The sequence below is a fragment of the Prunus mume genome, linkage group LG3 (assembly GCF_029339155.1).
Source record: "Prunus mume cultivar Tortuosa linkage group LG3, ASM2933915v1, whole genome shotgun sequence".
NCBI classification, from domain to species: domain Eukaryota; kingdom Viridiplantae; phylum Streptophyta; class Magnoliopsida; order Rosales; family Rosaceae; genus Prunus; species Prunus mume.
Window position 1 is genome coordinate 21665501 of NC_142700.1, and position 24887 is coordinate 21690387.

A 24887-nucleotide genomic window follows, 5' to 3' on the forward strand; every position below is an offset into this window, starting at 1 on the left:
TAAGCAATTTAATAAAGTTGTGGATTGTGAGTCTGCATGGTTGGACGAGAAAACATTTTGAGTCTGGGTAATACATGAATAGTTGTATTTTAGAGGGGGCAAATTTGAGTTTATCCCAACATGGTTGGAGATGGCCTTAAAGACAAAACCGAACAAACCAAAATATTGCTATGAGGTCTTCTTGCACATGAATTGTTGAGGGAAAATGTGTCTCCAACATAATTTCACCACCACTACCTAAGTAATGGGGTTTTATTATTTATTTAAGGTTCAACTCATTCGAGATGAAGCATTTCTTAATTACAACCCTTGTTACGAATTACAAGAGAAAACCCTTTTATTAAAATTACAAAGGAACATAAACTTGCTCTGCAGGCACTTCCATGCCCTCCCTTCCCAATACATCTAGGAAGAATTAGAACAAGACAGACACAAATGAAGTGAAATATAGAAAAGCGGCAAATATCCTGATTAGGTAGTGAAACCACCAAGAGCAAGCAATTCACCACATGTTGTCATATGCAATGGCTTTGACAAATGCAGGGTCTGAGTTGATGAGAGGAGCTGGCAAACTTTTTTCATTGTTGGACGAGAATGCGGACTGGGATTCAAGGATGCAAATGCTATCTTCACCAGGGAGACCACTTCACCGGCTTCTTGTTTTGTGGGTGGGGAGATGCGTTGATCCAGAACATCCGAAATTGGCATTTCAGGGGCAAGTGATGCAAATGCGGATGATGATGATGCCCCGGTTGATAAAGATGACAAAACATCTCCCGGATGGCTTCCCATAATTATTTCCAGTGTGACAACTCCAAAGCTATAAACATCACACTTCTCATTCACTTCCATTGTATATGCAAGCTCTGCATAAATCACACACCACGTACAAAACATTGAGATTTCAGTGCTTAAAAGATTACCTCTTATAAAAAGGAGAGTGTCGGGTGATTAATTTCTAATTTCCAATCCAATAAAAATCATTGAAAAACATCACCTACAAATTTGAGAAATTTAGTTCTTTTTGAAACCTAATAAAACCAGCTTAACAAAAACGGAATTCAATAAAAGCTAGATGTGTTTATGTTAACCCCTCCTAATGATGAAAATGAAACATTGGTGTAAAAACAAACTCATAAAAAGTTTTAAATACAGAGAACATAGATGAAAATATTACCTGGTGCCATGTAGCCATATGTGCCTGCAGCATCAGTCCAATTAGTTGAGTTTGGGTTCAAAAACTTAGAAGTACCAAAGTCTGAAACACAGGCCTCATATTCAGAATCCAACAAAATGTTGTTGCTTGATATGTCACGATGTACAATCGGTGGCAAGCAATCATGGTGCATGTAAGATAAGGCATGTGCTAAACCTTGAACAATATTCGCTCTTTTACTCCACCCCAACTCTTTAGCTTCTTCATCTTTACTCAACATTGCGGCCAAGCTACCTCTTTCAAGATACTCATACACCAAAAAAGAGTGTCGTTTATGTGCACAAAAACCATAGAGCTTCACAATGTTCCGATGTCGTATCTCCGTGAGTGCCCTTACTTCATTTAAGAACCCGTTTTGAGGATTCTTCTCATCATTTTGCAACAGATGGAGTTTCTTCACAGCCACTACATTGGCAGATGGCAAACTTGCTATGTAAACGCTTCCATGTCCTCCCTTCCCAATGCAATATGTGGGATCAAAATCTTTTGTTGCCCTTATGATTTCCTCATACATTGACTTTCCATCAAAATTTAAAACAGAAAAGGAAATTTCTTCATGCATGTTTTGTTGTGCTTTATCCTGATGATGCTTCTTTCTTTTCACTAGAAAAACAATCGTAAAGAAAGCAAATAGAAGTACAATTACTGCCAGAAGAGAAAATATTAACTTGTGGTCCTTTTTTGAGCCACTTGCATTGCATGGTGACAAACCTCCAACTATGCCACACAATCCTTTGTTCCCTTTTAATGCTTCTGACGGAGCTTCTCGAAATGCGCTAATGTTGGGAAGGGGACCTTCCAAGTGATTGTAGGATATGTCAACGTTCGACAAACCACGCATCTCTTCGAAAGTTGATGGTATGGAACCCGAAAGATTGTTGTGGGAAAGATTGAGCATCACCAAACTCTGCATGTTGCTCATTTCTGATGGTATCCTACCTTCAAGTGAGTTGTGACTGAAATCAAGGTCGGTCAATTGAACTAAGTTCCCCAAGTGAAGTGGGATTGGTTGAGATAATTTGTTGTTGCTCAAATTCAAATGGTATAATTTGAGCAAGTCACCTAAAATGCTCGGAATTGACTCATTAAATTTGTTTGTTGATAGGTCAAGATGTCCAAGATCAGTCATGGATTTGAATTCCAAGGGTATAGGACCTGAAAGTTGATTTCCGTTCAACATCAACTTCACCAAAGAAGCCAATCTCCCGAATTCCTTTGGAATCACCCCAACTAAATGATTCGAAGAGAGATCCAACACATGAATTTGGGTTGCGTTGCCTATCTCAAGTGGTATGCTACCAGTAATGTTGTTTCCTGCCATTTGTAGAGTTGTCAACCGTGGGCATTGTCCCCAGTTTCGTGAGATTTCACCGTACATGTTATTGTGGCTTACATCTATAAAAGTAAGATTCGGATAAACACCAAAGTCCTCAGATATATTGCTTGTCAATTGATTCCGTTGAAGACGAAGTCGGGCTAAGCTCGTGCAGGTTTTCAAGCTTTTTGGGATTGGACCAGTGAAAAGGTTGTTGCTTGCTGTAAAGTTTTCCAGTTTTCCACCTTGGCAAATATTTTGGGGCAAATAACCAGAAAATTGGTTTATATCCAAAACCAAGACACTCAACTTTTTGAGATTCTCTATCTCTTGGGGGATGGGGCCGGAAAGGTTGTTATTCCGTAGATATAAGATTTCCAAGTTGCTCAGGTTACCAAATGAAACAGGAATTGAACAATTGAGTTTATTATCACCCAAAAATAGCTGCGCAAGATATTTCAAATTTCCTATCTCCTTAGGAATAGAACCAGAAAGTTGATTGAGATGGAGAAAAAGATGGACAAGGCTTGTTAGATCAGCTAGTGATCTTGGAATTGAACCACTGAGTGTATTATTGCCCAACCTTAAACGCACAAGAGATTTCAAATTCCCTATCTCCTTAGGAATAGAACCAGAAAGTTGATTCTGACCTAAAGAAACATCGATAAGGCTTGTTAGATCAACTAGTGATCTTGGAATTGAACTATTGAGTTGATTATTGCCTAACCTTAAATGCACAAGATATTTCAAATTCCCTATCTCCTTAGGAATAGAACCAGAAAGTTGATTGTGATGTAAAGAAAGATAGGTAAGGCTTGTTAGCTCAGCTAGTGATCTTGGAATTGAACCATTGAGATGATTATTGCCCAACCTTAACTGCACAAGATATTTCAAATTCCCTATCTCCTTAGGAATAGAACCAGAAAGTTGATTGCGACGTGAAAATAAATGGGTAAGGCTTTTTAGCTCAGCTATTGATCTTGGAATTGAACCATTGAGTTGATTATTGTCCAACTTTAAATGCACAAGATATTTCAAATTCCCTATCTCCTTAGGAATAGAACCAGAAAGTTGATTTCCAAAGAGATAAAGATGGGTAAGATTTCTCAGGAGACCGATTTCTCGTGGGATTCTCCCAGAAAACTGATTTCGAGAGAGATCAAGATAGTGTAGTTTGGAGAGGTAACTAATTTGAGGTGGAATGGCATCAAAGAGTTTGTTGAAGCTGAGGTCAAGATATTCAAGATCAGGGAAGGACAAGAATGAAAATGCATTTAGCGTACCTTGTAAACCAGACTCCGTAAGGTTTATCTCGATGACACTTCCAGCAGCATTGCATGAAACACCAGCCCAAGTACATGGGATTTTAGGATTGTTGGTGGCATTATTGCTGGGAGGGTAAGCCCATGAGGACAGATTGTTTTGGGTTTGATTTTGTAAGGTGGCTTTCCATTTGAGAAGAGCCTTTGCCTCATCAGTAGAACTAGCAGAAGCTAATTGAAGGCAATTTGATGATGAAAGCAGCTGAACATACAAGAGAAGGCAACAAGCTAGAGAGCATGCTTTATAGAAATGAAAGGATATCATGGTGATATTATCAAATATTGTTTTGTGTATTTTATTATAATACTTGTGAGTCTTGTTATTTATAGTGCCATATATTCATTTTATAATGCTTGTGAGTCTTCAGAGTTCATGACTAGACAGGTCCTTCCAGTATCTTAGACATTTGGGGTTTTCACACTTGAGTCAAATTCTTTGTCCCTTAACTTCGGAGTTGAAGTAATTTTAATGAGATGAAAATGATAGAAGTGAGAGCTTGATTGGAGGTCCCACATTCAACTCTTGTTTGCTTCGGCCTCACGCGCATTACTGAGAAGGTATTCAATATTCAACTCTTGATGGTCCAAAATCAAGAAGAGTTGGGGACATGACCGAGAAGGGGTTCAATATCCCACATTTAACGCACATGACTGAGAAGGTATTCAATATCCCACATTTTACTTTGGTCGTTCTGTTCCAATCGGCATACCTCCTTAATCTCAAATTATTCGAAATCAACCTTTGCATATTTCAAAACAGAGAATAAGCTTATGATTTGGGGGACAGCTGCTCCACTCCTCAAAATCGTAAGCTTATTCTTATTATTTTTAATATGAATTAAAAGTGTTAGGCCATGTTGTGTGGGAGGATGGATGTCAAAAATTAGAACCGGTTTAGGGAGGGGACACACAATTTGAGGACAGCGGATCCACTCCCTGAAAAATTAGGTTGAGAGATAACTTAAGTTCAGCATGTTTTGCGACTACGTCACTTTTTTATTTTATAAAACTGATGTGCTTGAGATAACTTCAATTTAGCGTGCTTTTTATCCACATTTTTTCTTGAAATCCGACGTGCTTTGATACGTCACGACGTCACTTGTATAACCACCCATGCCTTTTAACTCTCTATATCCCGATTCAAAGACTTGATTAGTCCCTTTGGTTAGTGGGATGTCAACTTGTTCAGATTGTGTTTTATTGAAGATGACGTGCAAGTAATTCTTTCTGTATGGAGATCAGTTTGGTTTTTACATGTGGTGGAGAAAATTAAGTTTTTTTGTTGGGCATGGCTGCACATAATATTTTGCCATCTAAAGAGAATCTCATCTCTAGGACAGTTGTTAAATATGCTTACTGAAGAAAGATATGCCCTTCATACGCTTTGGGAGTGCATATATGCTCGTGAATTTTGGAAGTTGGCTGGTTTTCGGGAGTCTTTTCACATGTACCATATTTCGTAATGTTATGAATTTGTTTTCTTGGGCGTTCAAAGTGTTGTCTAGTAAGTGTGAGTTGGTGAGATTTGGCTCTTGTTTATGGATGCTCGTGCATACTAGAAATAAACTGGTTCATGAAAATATTGTTGAGTCTCTGGTTGTGTTGGTGGAGAAAGCTAAATATTAATGGAGAGAGGTGGTGTGGGTGTGGTCATTCGTAATGACAAAGGGGAAGTTATTTGTCAATTGGAAAAAGAGTGGAGGGACTTGCATCAGATGGCAATCTCATTGATGAAGTCAAGGGGTGTTTCACTTGGTGCCAGAAGATTTCTATCTCTTAGAGCAACTCCACCCATTTGTCCTTAGCCATGGCAAAGGGGGGAGCTAGGGCAGCCACTATTCACGTGAATAGTGGTTGCCCTTGCAAAATCCGAATTTTGTGTTTCCACCGTTGCCCTTGCTAAGGGCGATTACTATTCATTTTTTTGTTTTATTCACACCTTTTTTTACCTCAATAATTAATTTGGATAATATTTTCGGATAAGATTTTCGAGTTCCTACGTGTCAATACTATTCATATCTCATAATCGGATAAAATTTTCAATTTCAAATTTCAGATAAATTTATATAAAAAAGGCTGGTATTTATAGAAAAAAATTCATTAATTTTTGGGTATTTTTAAAAAATTTCGAATTTTTCCAGTATTTTATTGCAAAAATTGGCTGCCGTTGGATTGGAGGAAAAAATCAGATCGGAGAGCCTGACGGCGCCACGTGGCAGGAAAAAATAAATCGAGTCTTGTAGGCGATCTTGTAGCGGGGAGGATCTTGTAGCGATCTTGTAGCGATCTTGTAGCGCTGATAACCTCGTTTTGGACCTCGGCGTTGCCTTGGGCGGCTGGGTAGTGGGTCCCACACCCGGGCTGGGCTCGGAACACAATTTTTTTTTGTTTTCCCCCTAGCCTCGGGCTGGGCTCTTCCAATGGAAAGGCTCTTATAAACAAAAACATTAAAGAGCTAATCAGGCTCCAAAAATCCCCAACAGTGGGTTCCTCTAATCCTAGCCTCAAGAGAAGAAGCAATCGTGTCAGGCCTAGGGACGGACCTACGTCCATGATAACATGGACTATAGCCCGGGCAACTTGATGTGATCCCACCCACATAAAATCTTTTTTTTTTCTTTAATTAATCAATATTTATTATTCAGCATTTTTCATAAAACACGCATTTCTAGAGAACATCCTTTACTTTTTTTTGTAAGAAAAAAATACATTTACCTTCTAGTGTGCATAAAACATCAATTCATTTTTTATATATAAATTTTGGCTACTTCTTCTCATTTTTATTTTCCAAGTTGGCTTAGATGGATTAAATGATTCAGTTTTTTTTCTCTTCTTTTGTAATGGATAATAAATGCTTTCAATTTTTTTCCTTTCATGGAGAAGTTTATCATGTAATTGCTAATTGACCTTAAAATTCATACTTCAATGAAATTCACTCGTACCGTCAAGTTTTCTAAGTTTGTATGTAAGATAAATTTAGCCCACCCTATTTTCAAATTCTGGATCCGTCTCCCTGGTCAGGCCCAGTCATTCCCTCACAAAGTTAGAGTGCAACTCTCCCTTTCCTTACCTTACATATAACCATGTACTCAACACATAAAGGTTGGTTTTTTTGGCCATCTAATATACACATCAATTACAACTATAAATTTTTTAATTAAATAAAATTTGAAAAAGTCCTGAAAAACAGACCAAAAATATTTCATTTTTGTATATATATGATTTAAAATCTGAACAACTCATATGAAAACTGTTGACCGGGAAAAAAGAGAAACAACGGCAAGTTGAGGGGTCGAGGAGATTAGAGGTCTTCAATCCATTAGCATTTCCGTAGCTTCAAATACTATTTTGTGTTTTTATTAATTTAGGTTACAACTTACAAGTAGTAATAGATTAAAAACACACCGAAAATAAAATATAATTTCTTTTTCTTTTTTTTTGGTAAAATAGGGGGCAAAGCCCAAACCAAAAAGATTACACAGGAACTAAGCTAGGTCTCAAGAGACCATTCTTATCATCATTTAAAATAGGCTGCAACTGATCAGGAGGAGAAGAGAGCTCATGATAACCCAAATCCTTATGATGACCCAGCTTAGCTAGGAAATCTGCAGCAAAATTGGTCTCCCTATAGACATGAAGAATGCAGCAATTCCACTGATTTTTCAAAAGCTCTTTGCACTTGGTAAGTAACACAGCCATAGGATGAGAGTCCACCCAATCTCCATTAATCATATCAACAACAAGGGCAGAATCAGAATTAACCATTATCTGGTGCAAACCCAGATGCCAAGCAAGATTAAGACCATAATATAAGGCCCAAGCTTCAGCCACAAAGACTTCACCATGACCAAGATTAACAGAAAAACCTGCTATCCAGTTACCATCAGAGTTCCTAATTATACCTCCTGCAGCAATGCACCCAGAGTCACTCATTCTAGAGCCATCAATATTAAGCTTAAAGAAGCCACAAGGTGGAGGCTGCCAAGCAAGAAACATCTGAGTTTGAGAGGTAGCCTTCTTTACAAGGTTATTAGCCTTATCCCATTCCAGAAGATACTCAACAATAATCTGATTAGGATGACAAGACATTTGGAAATGAGGCTCAAAGATAGAACGACACCTCCATTTCCAAATGAACCAGCAAGCAATAGCAAAAATACTAGACCACTTCAAATTCCTTATATGCCCAGCATTGTAACACAAATTTTCCCTCAACCAACTATCAAAATCAGAGGCAAAGAAATTGATCAATCCTTCAGGAAGATAAAAGGATCTCCAAAGCGCAAGAACACGAGGACATGAGATAAAGAGATGCTATAACGACTCCTCATGGTAGTGACAGAGAGGACAAGAAGGGTCTCTAGAAAGATGCCTTCTTACTCTCTGCACAGTAGTTAAGATCTTTTTCTGAGTAAGAAGCCAAGTGAACATTTTAACACGGGGAGGGATCTTCAAATTCCAAATGAACTTCCAAGGAGAACCAGTGACTTCATTAAACCTGGCAAATAACTCATAAGCAGTCTTTACAGAAAATACTCCATTTGAAGAGGGACCCCATATACAAGTATCAGGTATATTCCTGTCAACATCTACATGAATACTGATGATCTGCATAACTTCCGGAGAAGAGCTGCAGGAGTTTCTAAATGTTCCAACCAGTCCTAGAAAAATAATTACACAGTTTGCTTTGTCAAGCTGATCAGATAAGGGAAAATTAGTATCCACCAAAGGAACATCACCAATCCAAGTATCAGTCCAGAATTTGACTCTAGTGCCATCTCTCACTCTCCATTTCATACCCTTATTTAAAATGGCAGCTCCATATATTAATCCTTTCCAAGAGCTGGAAGCCAAAGTAGAATTATCATCATAAGCATCAAAACAACAACTACCCCTTAAGTACTTTTTCCTGAGCATCGCAGCCCAAAGACCTGAGTCCCTAGCCACAATTCTCCAACTAGCTTTAGATAACATAGCTTGATTCATAAGAGAAGCCTTTTTAATACCCAAACCTCCTAGATGTTTAGGCAAACAAACTGTATCCCACTTAACTAAATGAGTTTTATGATGGTTCTCACTACTTCCCCAAAGAAAACTTTTAGAAGATTTGTCAAGGTCTTCACAAAGGCCTTGAGGAAGCATAGTCGTCTGCATAGTATATAGAGGAATAGAAGAAGCAACAGACTGGATTAAAGTGATTCTTCCAGCCATAGAAAGCAACTGACTTTTCCAAGCAGCAAGTTTAGCCTGAACTTTAACTGAACCCCCTTATACGTAGCCTTGGTAACCCTCCCTTGGACAAGGGGAACTCCTAAATAATTCTCCATATCAGCGGATCTGGTGGCACTACAAGTTAACTCAATTTGACCAACAAGGTCAGACTTAGTATTGGCAGATATGTACAACAAAGATTTCTCAAAATTCACCTGCTGCCCAGAAAGCTCACAAAACTCCTCAAGAGAATTTTTCATAACCATAGCTTGCTGAGCAGAAGCCTCACCAAAAAGAATCAAGTCATCCGCAAAGAATAGATGGGAGATTAAAGGATCAGACCTCGCTGCCCTAACAGCTTTCCACTCCTTCTTTAACACCCTAGTAGCAATGATGTGACTAAGCTTTTCCATTTATAAGACAAAGAGGTAAGGGGAAAGAGGGTCACCTTGTCGAACACCTCTTTGAGGTTTGAAACTCTCAGTAAGCTCCCCATTCAAGATAATTCTGTAAGAGACATTCTTGACACAGGTCATAATGAGATGAAGAGAAGTTTCCCCAATACCAATTTCTGCAAGAGTTTGCTCGATAAAAGACCATTTCAATCTGTCATACGCTTTAGAGAGGTCAATTTTCCAAGCTATATACCCGGTTTTACCTCTTGCTCTATGGAATCTATGCAAAACCTCTTGAGCAATGAAGATATTATCTAAAATTTGTCGTATAGGACCAAAGCTAACCTGATTGGGGCTAACAAGCTTACACATAAGAGGTCTGAGCCTTCCAACAATGATCTTAGAAACAACTTTGTATAAAGTGTTACATAAACTAATAGGCCGGAACTGCAGCATGCTCTGAGAATTAGTGATTTTAGGAACTAGAGTAACAAGGGTACTATTCAGGGACTCTGGAATAGAACCACTAGAAAAACATTTAAACACCAAATCTTCAATATCCTTCTTACAAAGACATAGGGGTGGCAATTTCGGATACGACCCGATACACGACTCGAAACCCGCACGAGAAATTAGCGGGTTCAACCCGCACGATAAAAACAGTCAATTTCGGGTCAACCCGTTCGACCCGTTTAATAAACGGGTGGGTTTCGGGTCAACCCGCTAACCCGCTATAATACCTACCTAACCCGTTTATTAAACGGGTCGTGTCACGGGTCGTGTCAACCCGCTATAATACCTGTCAACCCGCTAAAAAATGAAGAGAAATGGAGACTTCAGCACACACACAAGGGGTTTCGAACCCCTACCACCCTCATTTCTCTCAAACACCTTATCCACCATGCTACAAATAACTTTGTGATTTTATCATATGTCTTTTAGTATTTATAATGTTTCTTTTTCTTTTGTGTTTTCCTTTCTTTTCCATCTCTCTTCTCCACTTTTTTTTTTCTTTCTCCTCTCTCTTTTTTTTTCTCTCTTTTCCTTTCCTCTTCTCTCCTTTTTTCTTCTTATTTCTTTTCCTTCTCTTTAGTTTTTCTCATCTCTCTTTTTTCTTTCTTTCTTTCCTTCAATCTTCTCTCTCTCTCTCTCTCTCTCTCTATTCTTTTTCTTTTCCTTCTCTCTTCTCTGCTCTCTTTATCTTTTTTTTTCTTTCTTTTCCTTATATTTTCTCTACTCTCTCTGTTTTTTTTAATTTAAATTTTTTTCAATTGTGAGTTTCGTAACATGCATATAATTATTTATGAACCCGTTACACGACTCGAAACCCGCACGATAAAAGACGACCCGAACCCGACACGACACGTTTATTAAATGGGTTGGGTTCGGGTTGAGCATTCTTGACACGTTTATTATCCCGACACGACACGAACCCGACACGACACGACCCATTGCCAGCCCTACAAAGACACCAATAATTATGGAAGAAAATAGCAGAGTAGCCACCGGGACCAGGAGCCTTGTAGGGACCAATAGCAAAAAGGGCATCCTGCACCTCCTTTTCAGTCACCTCATTATTGACAGCAGCCAAATCAGCCTTAGGAATATGAGGGAAAAGGGAAGGCAAAGGACTACGAATGATATCAACAAAATCATCCAAAAAAAGCCCATGAAAATACTCAACAGCAAGCGCTTTCAAACCTTCTTTACTAGAGATCCAATCCCCATTAATATCTTTAAGCCTTTCAATCCTATTCCTTCTTCTTCTGACAAGAATAGTAATGTGAAAGAACTTGGTATTTCTATCCCCACCATGCAGCCAAGAAACTCCAGATTTTTGTTTCCAAAACACATCCTCCTGATCCAATAAATCCTCAAACTCCTGTTGAAGTTGCTTCTCTAAATTGCTCAAAAAAGGGGAAAAACCCTTACAAAGAGCCCTTTGGATGCCTTGAAGCCTAGCAAGAATTCTCTTTTTCTTTTGAAAAATTTGACCAAAGACTTGGGTATTCCACTCCCGAAGCAGGGGAATCAACAAATCCAGTTTAATAGAAACTGAACCTTCCAAATTCTTCCACTAAGCTTGAATGAACTCAGGAAATAAACAATGTTTAAGCCACATAGCCTCAAATCTGGAAGGTTTAAGCTCAGCTGAAGGAATCTTATCAGAAATAAGACTAATCAAAAGAGGACTATGATTAGAACATCGTCTAGGCAGATGCCTTACGAAAGCTTCAGGAAATAAAAACCTCCATTCCTTGTTACAAATAACCCTATCCAATTTCTTCATCACAAAATCACCACCAGCTCTCTTATTAACCCAAGTAAACTTGGGTCCCAAAAAACCCAAATCAATGAGCCCATGCTGATCAAACTAGTCCTTGAAACCTCTACTTTTACTAGATAATTTTCCAAATTTTTCATCCTCGAACAAGATATCATTAAAATCCCCACAAACAACTCAAGGAAGATTCCAAGAAGCAGCAATAATAGTTAAGTTTTGCCAGAGGTAAGCCTTCCTAGCCGAGAAAGGATGCTCATACACGACAGTAAATATCTTTTCTAGTCGGAACAACATTCCAGATGCCAAAACCTGCCTTATCCCCAGTAGGATCAATTGGGCCTCTTAGATTATCATCAAGCCTCATCTTACGTAACTTCTCCACTTGATGAGAACACACCTCTTCTTGAATATCCCTAATCATATCCATAACCGTCTCATTATTCTTATGGACAGGTTTAGCAAAAGGACAATGCTCTTTACTGTGCCCAACTTTGCAGCAATTAAAACAAATCACAGGGAGATTTTCGTATTCCACTCTCACAGGCCTACCCTCAACAACTAGGTAAGGGATGAGTGGCATATTCAAATCAATTTCAACACAGACCCTTGCAAACTTACCTCTCATTTGACCAACAGTATGAACATCCACCTTATATGATGAGCCAATCAAATCCCCAATACACTTAATAGTCTCAGAATTGAAGAATTCAACTCCCATACCAGATAATCTCACCCAAACAGTAATACGGGAGACATGCTCCTCAGCTGCACAAAAATTAGGCCTCCATTTTTTAACAGCCAAATATTGTCCTGCTACTACCCAAGGGCCCCCAGTTAACACATACAACATGTCCTCCTCTAGAACAAATCGAACAATGAAAAACCCATTGTCTAAATCAACCAATTGCATAGGACCCTTAAGCCTCCAACGTTGCTTCAACCTTGCAAAGACAAAATTATAGGTATGAGTCTTCCCTACAAACTGGATAATCACATAATTTTTCCACGGTCTATAGATCTTGTTTTTAACATGTTCAGAAAACCGAATCGAATGACCATAAGGAGAATCCTTAACTTCATAATCACCAGCTTCAATAGAGAACCAATCCTTCTCCATTCCTTCAGTATATTCAAAACAAGAAGAGCTTAGTAACTTATCTTTGAAATTGATCTCTGGCAAGGGAGGGATCTGATCGGACTGCTCCATGCCACCATCATCTATTCCAGAAGTCGCAAAATCCTTTGAATGGAACCGTTTGGATGAACCATCCTTCATGACAACAGGACTCTTCGTAAACCGGTGAGCCGAAAACCTGAAACCAGGAGACGTAGACGCCATCAATATAATTTCTTCATTACAGTAGGCGTTTGTTCATGTATATATCTATATGATCCTTATGGTTTAATTTTCAAATAATCTATATTTCAAGGAAAATATATAATATGGCGGTAGCCATTTATTCTCGTTGGGCTTAATTATCTGCAATAAAAAAACACCGGAGCTTCATTATCTCAATCCATGTTACATGTCAAGCCATGATTGGTCCATAAAATCATTACCCAAATAATTAGGAAACTGATGAGCTTAGGTTGCAAGAAATTCTACCCTAATGACCACTATAAATACACCCCCAAACTTGATCACCATATTCACAATCATTATTTCCTCTATCAGCACTTTACAACAAGTATGGGTGGCTATTATCAAGTTCCAGTGGGCTACAAGTTCAGACCTTCAGAAGAGTAACAATTTCTTCACTACCTTCTCCCCAGACTGAACGGAGAGGACTATCCCAAAGGCGTTGTTCCTAACTGCGATCTCTACGGTACAAAAGTACCATGGGAAATATGGAGAGATTTCTGTTGAAGAATATGTGAGTCCCACGTCAAAAACTTGACTAAATACATTACAAAATATAATGAATGGTTCTACTACTAATAACGCCGAGGCCTTTTGTGATAAAACCTCGCACCCATAGTCTAAAATATCGATAATATCGACGATAATATAGGAAAATATCAGAAAATATCAATGTTGATAATTTCGCTCACACTTCAGCAATATTTTGTCAAAATATCTCTATAATATCGAAAATATCGATGAAATGAAAAAAGAAAGGAAAAAAAGAATACATAGCACACACACAAAGGGGATTCAAACCCCTGGCATTTCACTCCTCCAACGCCTTAACCACCATGTTACTTATATTTTTGTGATAATATGCTAAAATATGTACATTTATATTGTTTTGTTTTCTTGCAAGAATTAGATTTTCACATGAGAATGTGAATCTTTGACCTTTCTTTTTGAGATAGAATCGAGCAGCTCATGGAAAGAATCCGAGACCCAATATTCAAATGATTTTCCTTATGGACAACGTCAACCAATATCAGATCCATACGGGTGGCATGTTAACAATTACATGCAAAATTATTTTGGAGATTTATCATTTGATGACTACTCTTCATAATACACTTACTCTACACATAAAGATGATGAAGATAGTGAAAATTTTGAATCTCATAAGAACTCTATGTGGTACTAAGTCACTCATGTATCTTACAATGCAATGTATAAAGTGTAAAATATTGTAGTAAATCATTATATATAAATGATTATGGTATGTTTCATATTCTTTCCTTAATTACTACATATTTTCTATACTCACAGTGTTTATCAGCTCGCTATATAATCAACTTAAATCAGTTAAACTCATCATGCAATGCATTTCTTTCCAATTTTTTGTGATAAACTAATAGATAATTGACTAAATAAACATCCTCCAAAGTTTCAATAAAATTTCCAAGTTTTTCTTACAATTTCCATAGTTTTTATTCAATTTTTATTGATATTGATAATATCCCGATATTTCCATAGAAATTTCTGTGTTTTTGGACTACCGATATTTCTGATACTATCAATATTTTAGACCTTGCTCACACCTTTGGCTCGTCTCTATGAATTTAATGATTTCCAGCTTGATGAATCTCTCTTGAGAATGACAAACAAAGAGACAATTGTTCTTTGTCTTGTTAGAAAGAAAGAAACATCATTAGAAAAACGACAAAATCATGAAGTTGACATGGGCGGTCCTGAAGGTGTGCAAGTGGTGCACTGCATAGCGCCTCCAATTTTTTTGGACGTATATTAAAATATTGTATATATATAAAACCCGCATAGGACATTTACATAAGGACGGGTATGGCAGCCTTGGTTTGCTGCACTTTAACTTTTACTTATGGCATGGGTTCAAGGCCCACTTGTGTACATCAATGAATACCGTTTTACCTTTTTTTTATTTATACAAATTTATAAATAAACTCAATCCTAGACATATATTTATAAAAAAACCCAAGCACTATTTAAACATAGAAACACACCCAAAATCAACAATTGTATATTTTTTGGGTGTGTTTATAAATGGGTTTTGAGTGTGTGTGATGATGGGTTTTGGGTGTGTTTATAAAGTGTTTTGGGTGTTGAGTTTTTTTATAATTTCAGCCCCCATTTTGGGTGTTTTAATGAAACTCCCTTTTTTTTTCTTTTTTTTTTCTTCTATTGTAACAGCAACAATAAAAGAAATAGAAATTCATGTCTCCTCATTCTTAAACTCTTATTTTCTACTAAGTAATAATCATTACCTCTATGGCTTTGACTCTTTTTTTTCAATATAAAAAATCGAAAACACTAATTCCTAAATTCATAAAGGGCTAAGGGAAAAAAAATATCATAAAGGGCACTCAAAATCAAATAGTCAAATTGAAATCTCAATTCAAATTCAGGTATATATCTAAATTTCAATGTACATGATTTGTCTTATCATGTTGATTGTTTACAAGTCTTTATATATCTAAATTATGCTATTTACAAGTCTTTATATAGTTAACGAGCACTGAAAGGAAAACCTAGTCTTTATACTGAATATACTAGTATTTAAGTTTCTCAAATTGAAATGTCAAGTTTCGCACAAGGCCCTCAAAAGCTCAAACCCGGCCCTGGACATGGCTTCCCGTGGAAATGTGGATGATGTGTGAAGACGTGGGCCTTCAGCATGTGTATGTGCCTTTGGTAGGTTATTGCCTTCAGCATTTAGTAACATTCAACGTAAATAAAGTAAATAAGCATGCAGAAGACAAGATATACGTGGTTCACCCGAATGATGGGCTATGTCCACGGAGAAGTATGTTCTCATCATGATAATGCTTATTTACATTTGTACAAAGGGATTAGACCCAAAGATAAAGGGAAGAAGGCCCAAGGCCTAAGGTACAAAGCCCAAGAGTCTAAGGCCCAAGAATCCAAGAGCCAAGACTCAAGACTCAAGACTCAAGACCATTTTTCTAAGTGGGGAGTAGTCTTCTTTTATAGGTAAATGGGAGTCTCCACCTCTTGTAGTCTTCCAATGTGGGACTCTTAACATTACCCTTAGTTGTGACTTGTGTCAAGGCTTCTTTGACTAAGGTGATGACCTCTCAAAGCATGGCATGTGGCTGATCTTTCTTAGCTAGTTGCTCGGTTAGTCACGGTGTTAACACCATGGTTAATCCAACTGTGCTTGTTTCTCGAGGATTACCTTATGAACGATATCGAGGGTTAATCCAACTTTTCTGGCATAGCATGAGCAAAATTAGTTCCATTTGTGTAAATTAATTCCTCCTTGTTGGAATAATATTTCGTAGAAATTGTTGGCATTTTTTTATACATAATCATGATACAATACTATAAGAACTAAGAAGTACGAGTATGTATATGAGTTTAGCTTGCTGAATGCATGCAGGCTTGGTAAAAAATGGTTCCAAATTTTAAATACAAAACGATTTATTGAGGTACTTTCGTGTAATAGCTATTATGGTGAAGAATTCCTAAGTTTTATATACGAACAAAATAATAAAATATTTATTCATATACAGTACTTAAAGACATGGATATAGTGCTTTATTCAAGACACAATGCGTAAGGATGTGTGAAAATATTGTGAAGATAAATATTTGGAGAAATTTTTATATGTTTCGGTGGAGTTGACTATCAGGATACGTTTGTATCGGTGGCAAAAATGAATACGATGCAAGTTCTATTGTCCTTAGGAGCTAATTTAGATTGGCTTCTCAAGCAAATCGATGTGAAGAATGTCTTTCTGTATGGAGATCTAGAAGAAGAAGTGTACATGGACATGCCACCTAGTTATGGGTTGTCTAATAATAGTGGGAAGGTGTTAGCCTTTGAAAGGTCCTTTATGGATTGAAGAAGGCTTCAAGAGCATGGTTTGGGCAGTTCACTAAAGCAATGAAGATGTATGGATATCACCAAGGTAACTCGGATCATGCCCTATTTATCAAATATGGGGGTGGTAAGATTACTTTGCTGATAATCTATGTCGATGATATGGTTGTTACTGGTGATAATGATGTTGAAATGGGTAAATTACAGAAGTACTTAGCCTCAGAGTTTTAGATGAAGGACTTGTGGGCTTTGAAGTATTTTGTGGGAATCAAAGCAACTCGCTCTGCTACTAGTATTTGTCTCTCTCCAAGAAAGTATGTTCTAGACCTGTTAACAAAAACTAGTATGTTAGGGTGTGCACAAGCCGAAACCCCTATTATGCATAATCATCACCTTGCAATCTATCTTGATCAAGTGCCAACCAACAAGGAGAGATATAAGAAGTTTTGAGAAGACTAATTTATCTTTTACACACTAGACTAGATATCGTATATGCAATTAGTGTTGTTAGCCGATTCATGCATTTTCCTAGTAAGGGTCACTTATCTACAGTTATGAGGATTTTGAGTTATTTGAAGAAAGCTCCAGGCTGAGGCTTGATATTCAGAAAACTGGGTTATACATATGTAGATTAGGTATGCAATATAACATATAGATGTTCTACATCAGGTTACTTCACTTTCATTGGGGGTAATTTGGTCACATGGTAAGGTAAGAATGATCAGAATTGAGTGGCTCGATCTTCAATTGAGGCAGAATATTGGGACACAACACAAGGAGTTTGTGAGCTTCTTTGGCTAAGGATACTCCTATCCAAAATTGGTTTTCCACCAAAGAAATTCATGGAGCTTTACTGTGAAAACCAAGCTGCGAGAGAGATAACAAATAATCCAGTTCAACATGACATAACTAAGCATGTTGAAGTGGATAGGCATTTTATCAAGGAGAAGCTGGTAGACAAGTTAATTGATATACCATTTGTAAAGTCAGAAAGAACATTTGGCGGATGTCTTAACACATGCGGTGTAAGCAAAGGTTTTTCATGACTTACTTGACAGGTTGGGCATATGAGATATCTACTCACCAACTTGAGTAGGTATGTTGGCGTGAATCATAATTTAGATTTCCTGGTGTAATTCACGTTACCTAATTAGAATAGTTACCTAGTTGGGATTCCTTATAATTTGCTAATTACTTTTCCTTGTAGGAAAAGTCAATTTGTACTTGTATATATATCCTCCTCTTAGTGAAATATAATATCAATCACAATTATTCAATTATCATGTGTTTAGTTTGAGTCAATATGTGTAATTTTAAAGGTTTTTAATTACATTATAGTAAAATTGGATACTATATTTCAGTCATTAACCTTATCTAAATTAGGTCAAATTGAATTATCATCTACCACAATAGTAAACTTCGTTCCTATTGATTTTAAATCAAAGCTCCCTATAATTTTATAGTTAACTAAACCCATATGCCTAATGCATCACGAGCGAGGCTAAGTGTTGCAATTTAGTTGAGGTGGTTTAGGCTTAATTACCCCAATGCTCCTGAAACTACGGTCAAATCTCACTTTGCTCCATACACCCCTCCTTCCCCTAATTTGCCCGTTTGACCAAGGTTTGGTGACCCACTTTACCCCATGCCGTCAACTCCATCCAAAACTCTGTTAAATTTGATGACGTGGCATGGGTGTTTTTGTAATTTAATATATGGGCCCAATTTTTTCAAGAGATGGACTCCAAGTGGGCAAAATAAATAATAAACAATTCTTTAATTTAAAAAAAATTTATTTTATATAATAATATTTAAAATAAATAAATGTAAATTAAAAAAAATTATAAATAAATATTAATTAAAAAAAAAAAAAAAAAAACCAAACCCATCAAATTGTCCCCTCCCCTCGCGTATCAACCCTACCCACACACAGCCCCCAGCCGCCACCCACATCCTCGAAATCAAAGTAAATGATGATTGAGGCGTAATGCAATCATATCGAACCCCATATCAAATTCCACGCATTCATAAAATGCAATCACAGATCAGTGCCTTCTTCAAACCCTCTTCCTCTTCTTCTTTTTCACCCAAACCAGAAAAGAAGAAAAAAAAAAACAAAAAAACAAAAAACGAAGCAGGCGCACCTCTCAGTCAAACCCACCATTGCCTCCTCGTCTCTCTACCACCATCTCTTGCATTTGATATGGCTGCTCAAGGACACCATGACTATATGCAGCGCTGGGTAAGGAACATGGGTCTAGCTAGCAAGATAATGTGCTGCCAAAGTTCAATTTACTGCTCTATATTTTATAGACATGCATAGCTTTTTGGTGGACATTAATACGTAGTGTTTTAATGCAACCTGGAAGAAAAGTTTGCAACTTTTTTTCTTTAATTTGGACCACCAGAGAGTATGAGAGAAAGAAAATTCAAGTGATTTGAAATTGAATCAAAAAACGACTTTAAGAAAACCCAGTACTTGATTAGTGGACTTAATCTTGTATTTATTAAGTGCTGATTAGCCTTGGATTTGTATCTTGTACAAAACCAAGCAAGGGAAATGATTTGAGAAAAATACTCTTAATCAAGGTTGGCAGTTTTTGTGTGGGGAGAGAGAGAGAGAGAGAGAGAGAGAGAGAGAGAGAGAGAGAGATGGCGGGGATGAGGAGGTTGCGCATCGGAAAGGAGGTGGGGCTGGGTGGGTGGGGATTCCGCTGGGGACTAGATGCGTTTAGGGTTGATACTCGAGGGGAGGGGAGAATGGTTGCTGAGTAATTTATTTATTTTTTGTTGGAATTGAAGAATTGTTTATTATTTATTTTGCCCACATGGAGTCTATCTCATTAAAAAATTGGCCCATATATTAAATTATAAAAAAAAGGTCATCAGATTTAACAGAATATTTTAGATAGAATTGACGGCTTGAGGTAAAGTGAATTACCAAACCTTGGTCAAGCGGGGAAAGTAGGTCACTTTAGTTTGGGGGGAGCATTTGACCATAGTTTTAGGGAGTATTGGTGTAATTAAGACATGATTGTAACATTTGTAGCCAATTATATTTTATAAGGAATAATAGAGCTCTACTACAATTCGAACTATTTATTTATTAGCTCCTAATTGAAAGATCAACCCTCTAAAAATTCAGTCAAATCGAAGATCTTTTAATTATCTAATTTTAATCAAATAAATATGGAAACAAAATATTTTTGATAAATATAATGAAAATAGTCACGATAATAATTTAATTGTACTGTTGAAGTTTATCTAATAAAGTTTATATTTGATAATAAAAAATTGGTTAAGCAATTTATGATTTGGGTAAATATTTTTAGGGATGATCCTTACTGATCTGAAAAATGAAAGTTCAGATCATATGATTATATTGTGTAGTGGTCTAAAAGTAAAGTTGTACTATTCATTTATTAACTTGTTAGCGCTTGGGGATGACATCAATTAATAAGATTAAATTGTGAATGCAATCGAAAAAAGAAGTAGATTGTGTAATGATAGACTTGAAACAGAATGTTCACCAATAATATATGATCCTTTCATGAAATAAAGACCAGGAATCCCTTTTTATCACCTTCTTCCTTTATTTTTGGTTTTGTATTTCAAAAACAACTTCACCAACATCAGAATTCATAATAATCTTGTGCATCTTATTATTTTATTGTATTAGAAGAACAGGGACAAGGCACTCTTATTCAGCTTAAATATTCTACATACTCAAGACAAATGATCGTGTCACTCCTCTAGCCAAAGGTGAGTTGGTACTTGGGTTGTTTGTTGGGGGAGAAAAGACCAAAGTGTTTCTCAACTTCAGCACCGCGCTTCGTATTTTCATCAAACATGGCAAAAAGGTAAGTTTCTATAGCTTTTCCAGGCCTCTTTGGAGTCCCAGTAGTACCTTTCACATGGTTGATCAAATTCTGGTAGAATGTTTGTGCATTTTGAGTGGTTGCAGCATCACCACCTTCGGATGGCCAACCGCTCTCCGACACGACGATCTCCACGTTGGGAGCATTGGCTTTCTCAAGAGCCGAGTACTGAGCATCCAAAAGAGCATCAAACAGGTTTTGGTACTTTACACCGTCGGGCGTCGTGATCCCTTGTGAGGTGAATAAGGCATAGGCAAGTTCTATTTGAGCAGGATTTTCAGTGTAGCTGAAGTAAGGATACACATTGACAAGAAGAGGGGCCCCATTGTTGGCTAGGAAGTTGATAACTGGGGTTATGAATGACTTTGCAGCATCACTATATTTTCCAGCTGAAGGAGGGTAGGCACTGTCCACAAGGGTTGTGTCAATTGCTGTTGAGACTTTGATCTGGCCTTGCAGATTGGCTGCTACAATTGCATTATGAATGTTTTGGATGGCTGGGAGGAGATACTGGGTCTGTGGATCGCCGGGGTGTACTTCGTTCCCGACTGCGATGTATTTGAACTTGACGTCAGGGAAGGCCTGTACATTCTTTTGGACCCAATCTGTTGCAGCTGCAGCATCAGTGAGGCCTTGAAGCTTGTCGTTGAGGATGGTCACGATGAGTTCTATGTTGGAACCTTTAAGGGCTTGATAGGTTGGATCATTGGGTTCATAAATTCTCATTCTTCCAATGCCATTGCTTTTGTATAAGTCAACGACTTCTGTTGGGGATGGTAAATTGTCGCCATTTTGTCCATAACAAACACCAACAGATTGTGCACCTGAAATACAAAAGCATCAAATTTTCAGCTTGTGAAAGCATGTTTGGCCACAAGAGAAACAACTTGCTTAAAGAATGTTTTAAAGGATGAAAATTTTAATTTCATACATGAAAACTCCAATTATATTGCTTCTAATTCAGAATATGGATAGTTGCAAGGGACACGTAACTCAAGTGATTAAGAATAGTCACCCATCCGAGGTCTTATATTCGAATCCCCCCTCCCCCAATATGGCTTGTAATTTAAAATAAAAATAAATAAAAACTGGATAGAGAAACGAGAAGTTTTCTGCATAGTATATATAATATATATATATATATATGCTTCAATATATCATAATTTCAACTATATAATGAAACAGAACTGCTTAATATAATCTACCTCAAACTCTTGTACTGTAAACATGATTAAAGAAATAACCTCACATTAATCTACCCACGTACGCTAGAAAACAGGTTTGATGAAAAAGCATCAAAACTATTATATTTGCTCGATGCCATATATATATAAATTCAGAAGCAGAAAATGATACCTGTTATTTGCAGGGCAGGCATGAACAATACAAGTAGCAGCAATATGGACGCCATAAGGGTTTTTGGAACTGTTCGAGCTTGTGTAGGGAAATCCATGAAGAAGAGGAAATTGTATAAATAACTCACTCTCTACATTAACATGCCCCTTACACTATATATATACACATCCCATATTCACATATGCATAGGCGGTAGAGTTTAGAGGAGGTCCCAAGCAATTAAGCAATTACCCATTATCCCGTCAATCACTGCAGAGGTATTGACTAATAATGACAATGACTTGCTGTTGAAGAAAATTTTATGATAACAAGAAGACCTGCCTGCCGGACGCGTTTTGCAGAAAGAGTTCAAGTCAAATTGAACAACCAAATTGAAAATTAACAAGACTGGACAGGCACGTAAAGGAAAATGAGTTTCAAGCCATTATAGTATTATTGACTCATCAATGATCTTTCTCCCGACAAACATTGTTGGTTTTCTAATTTACTAGAAGCATGCATCCAAGTTCAAATTCCCCTTTTTTCTAGAGTAGATTAATAGCATGTGTACAAGCCCCTTGCCAGTAAATTAACCTTTGATTTATATGAAATCCGTCATATTGTATAAATGATGAGCATAGTTCACATATGTGCCACGGTAGCAAATTAATAAATATATTGACATAATCAAACGGCATGGATTTACTTGACGTGAGAGTTATTGTGGAGGGCCATTTCTGACCCAAAAAAGAAAAGACTAAAGTTGATAATTTTGTAAATTTCGAAGATGTTTTGTGATAAAAACCCCTTTCGCATATAAAAATTTTCTTCTTGTAAACATGGCCCCTTGTATACAGTCCTTGATATTGTCTGCATTTCCAAATTTCGTTATTGAAAAGTCATTGGGTTCATACTCCTTCCTCTCCATCCAGTATAGTTGACTTAGAAGAAGCATATGATTTGAAATTGCTGGGGGAAATCCACTATCTTAAATGTTTGAAAGTCTGGAGCCTCCAGGATTTTAACACCTTAGTGGGCTAGCTCGAGGTATTGGGTCCAGTTAATTCATTAGTCAATTGAAATACGCGGCCCGTTTTCTCGCTACAAGTCTAAAAACTGACCCAGTCAAATTGTAATCTTCGATTGATTTTGAGCATATGGTCATGCCGTCGCGCATCACGTACCAAGGCTCTTAAATCAGTTTGAAATTTCAATTATATTTATATTATACTAATTTTGAAAAGATAGCGACAAGGATACAGGTGTTAGTAATAGCGACAGGGAGAGACTCGAAAATTCTGAGTCAAGGTGGTGGCTATTGAAAGAGTAGCATGCAAGTTTTCCGCCTGGGTTGCAACAACTGGAGGACCCAAAATTTTTTTAGCGGAGGTGCAATATTGACTAAGTATGAAAATGGTTTTTCGGAATAATCATTTTCTCAAGATAATTTTTGGCGGCTTTTATTCCTTATACATCAAATAAGAAAACTTGATTTTATGGGATTTTAGTATGAAGTTTATATTGACTTAATGAGCCATCATTTTTAGCTTAAATCGTATTTTGCACTAAAACCGAATTTTCATATTTTGATTTGGTGGGAATTTGATTTTCTAGTATTTTTATTTGAATCCAAATGGGGGGTACTTCCCTATTTACATTGTAAACTTAAGTAAATGGAGTAATATAAAAATAAATAAAAGTAAAAAAACAAAGACATTTACTTCAATGTTGAAAATGGAAATAAGGTAATCTGTACACCAGTTGAGCAAAGGGGCAATTTGAAGCACCTACAATGGTTTTTCTGGCGAAGAGAGGTGCAGCTGCACCTCCTTGCACCTTAATAGATCCGCCCCTGGTTGCAACATCTTTATCTTTGATCTGAATTTATCTGAACCATAATCTTTCGTTTTCCCGTTGATTGTGAATCTGTGCGCGTATGATCATAACAATACTATGAGATACCGAAGGAGGGGGAGGGCGAATTGAACACTGAACAAATATTGACAAGTCTATTAGCTATATACGCTTAAACTGGTCGCAGATGCAAATTTAAAGAGATGTCACAGATACATGCACTAGCTACGAGTAAGATGACAAATGCAGTAGTCACATACACACTAACACCAATCATGCATTCATTTATGCTAATCACGAATACACTTTGTCACATATAGATATAGTGGCATATAATATTATGTCAAAATAATAATAGCTATAGAAATGACATAGTTTTTTATATATGAAATATATGAATAAAATTTTAAAAACGTTTCTCAGCAACGTGGCTTTTTTATTTTATTTTGTTTCTTACTTTGGTCTTGAAAGACATGGGAGATTTGAGATTAAATAATACTAAATCTCACAGGACTTTCAGATTAACTACCAATGTTTTAGTTAGTTTAGGGAAAAGTTGAAAGTAAACCGTAGTTAACCATGCATTTTACCAAAATGTCCCAACCAAGTTAATAAAAAGTAAACATACTTAACCATGCATAGTAACAAACCCCACACACACACCATATAATAGGTACATCATTTCAAGTGTCGTTGTATGTATATATTTAAGGGCTTTCAAATAACTAAAAACCAATTTCAAAGGGTAGCGATAATGGAAGCTTCCAACTTTAGCTTTCCTACACCACCCGTATTATGGGTGCAAATATATATTATAAACTATCTCGTATCTGGGAACATGATAGGAATATACAAA

General features: G+C 37.0%; 3 protein-coding genes across 3 annotated transcripts; all 3 read right to left on the reverse strand.

The window, feature by feature from the left end:
• Window positions 1–242: 242 nt before the first annotated feature.
• LOC103326762 (uncharacterized) lies at window positions 243–4215 on the reverse strand. Its single transcript, XM_008229003.2, has 2 exons — window positions 1178–4215; window positions 243–866 (listed from the first exon to the last, which is right to left on the reverse strand). The coding sequence occupies exons 1-2, from the start codon at window positions 4116–4118 to the stop codon at window positions 472–474; spliced, it is 3336 nt and encodes a 1111-aa protein (XP_008227225.2). The 5' UTR covers window positions 4119–4215; the 3' UTR covers window positions 243–471.
• Window positions 4216–9477: 5262 nt separating this feature from the next.
• On the reverse strand, window positions 9478–13082 carry LOC148919096 (uncharacterized). The gene is made up of 3 exons (XM_089048786.1): window positions 12003–13082; window positions 10893–11536; window positions 9478–9985 (listed from the first exon to the last, which is right to left on the reverse strand). Exons 1-3 carry the CDS (start codon window positions 13080–13082, stop codon window positions 9478–9480), a joined length of 2232 nt encoding a protein of 743 aa, XP_088904912.1.
• Window positions 13083–20602: 7520 nt separating this feature from the next.
• LOC103326749 (glucan endo-1,3-beta-glucosidase-like) lies at window positions 20603–22357 on the reverse strand. The gene is made up of 2 exons (XM_008228989.3): window positions 22199–22357; window positions 20603–21666 (listed from the first exon to the last, which is right to left on the reverse strand). Exons 1-2 carry the CDS (start codon window positions 22293–22295, stop codon window positions 20717–20719), a joined length of 1047 nt encoding a protein of 348 aa, XP_008227211.2. The 5' UTR covers window positions 22296–22357; the 3' UTR covers window positions 20603–20716.
• Window positions 22358–24887: the final 2530 nt, after the last annotated feature.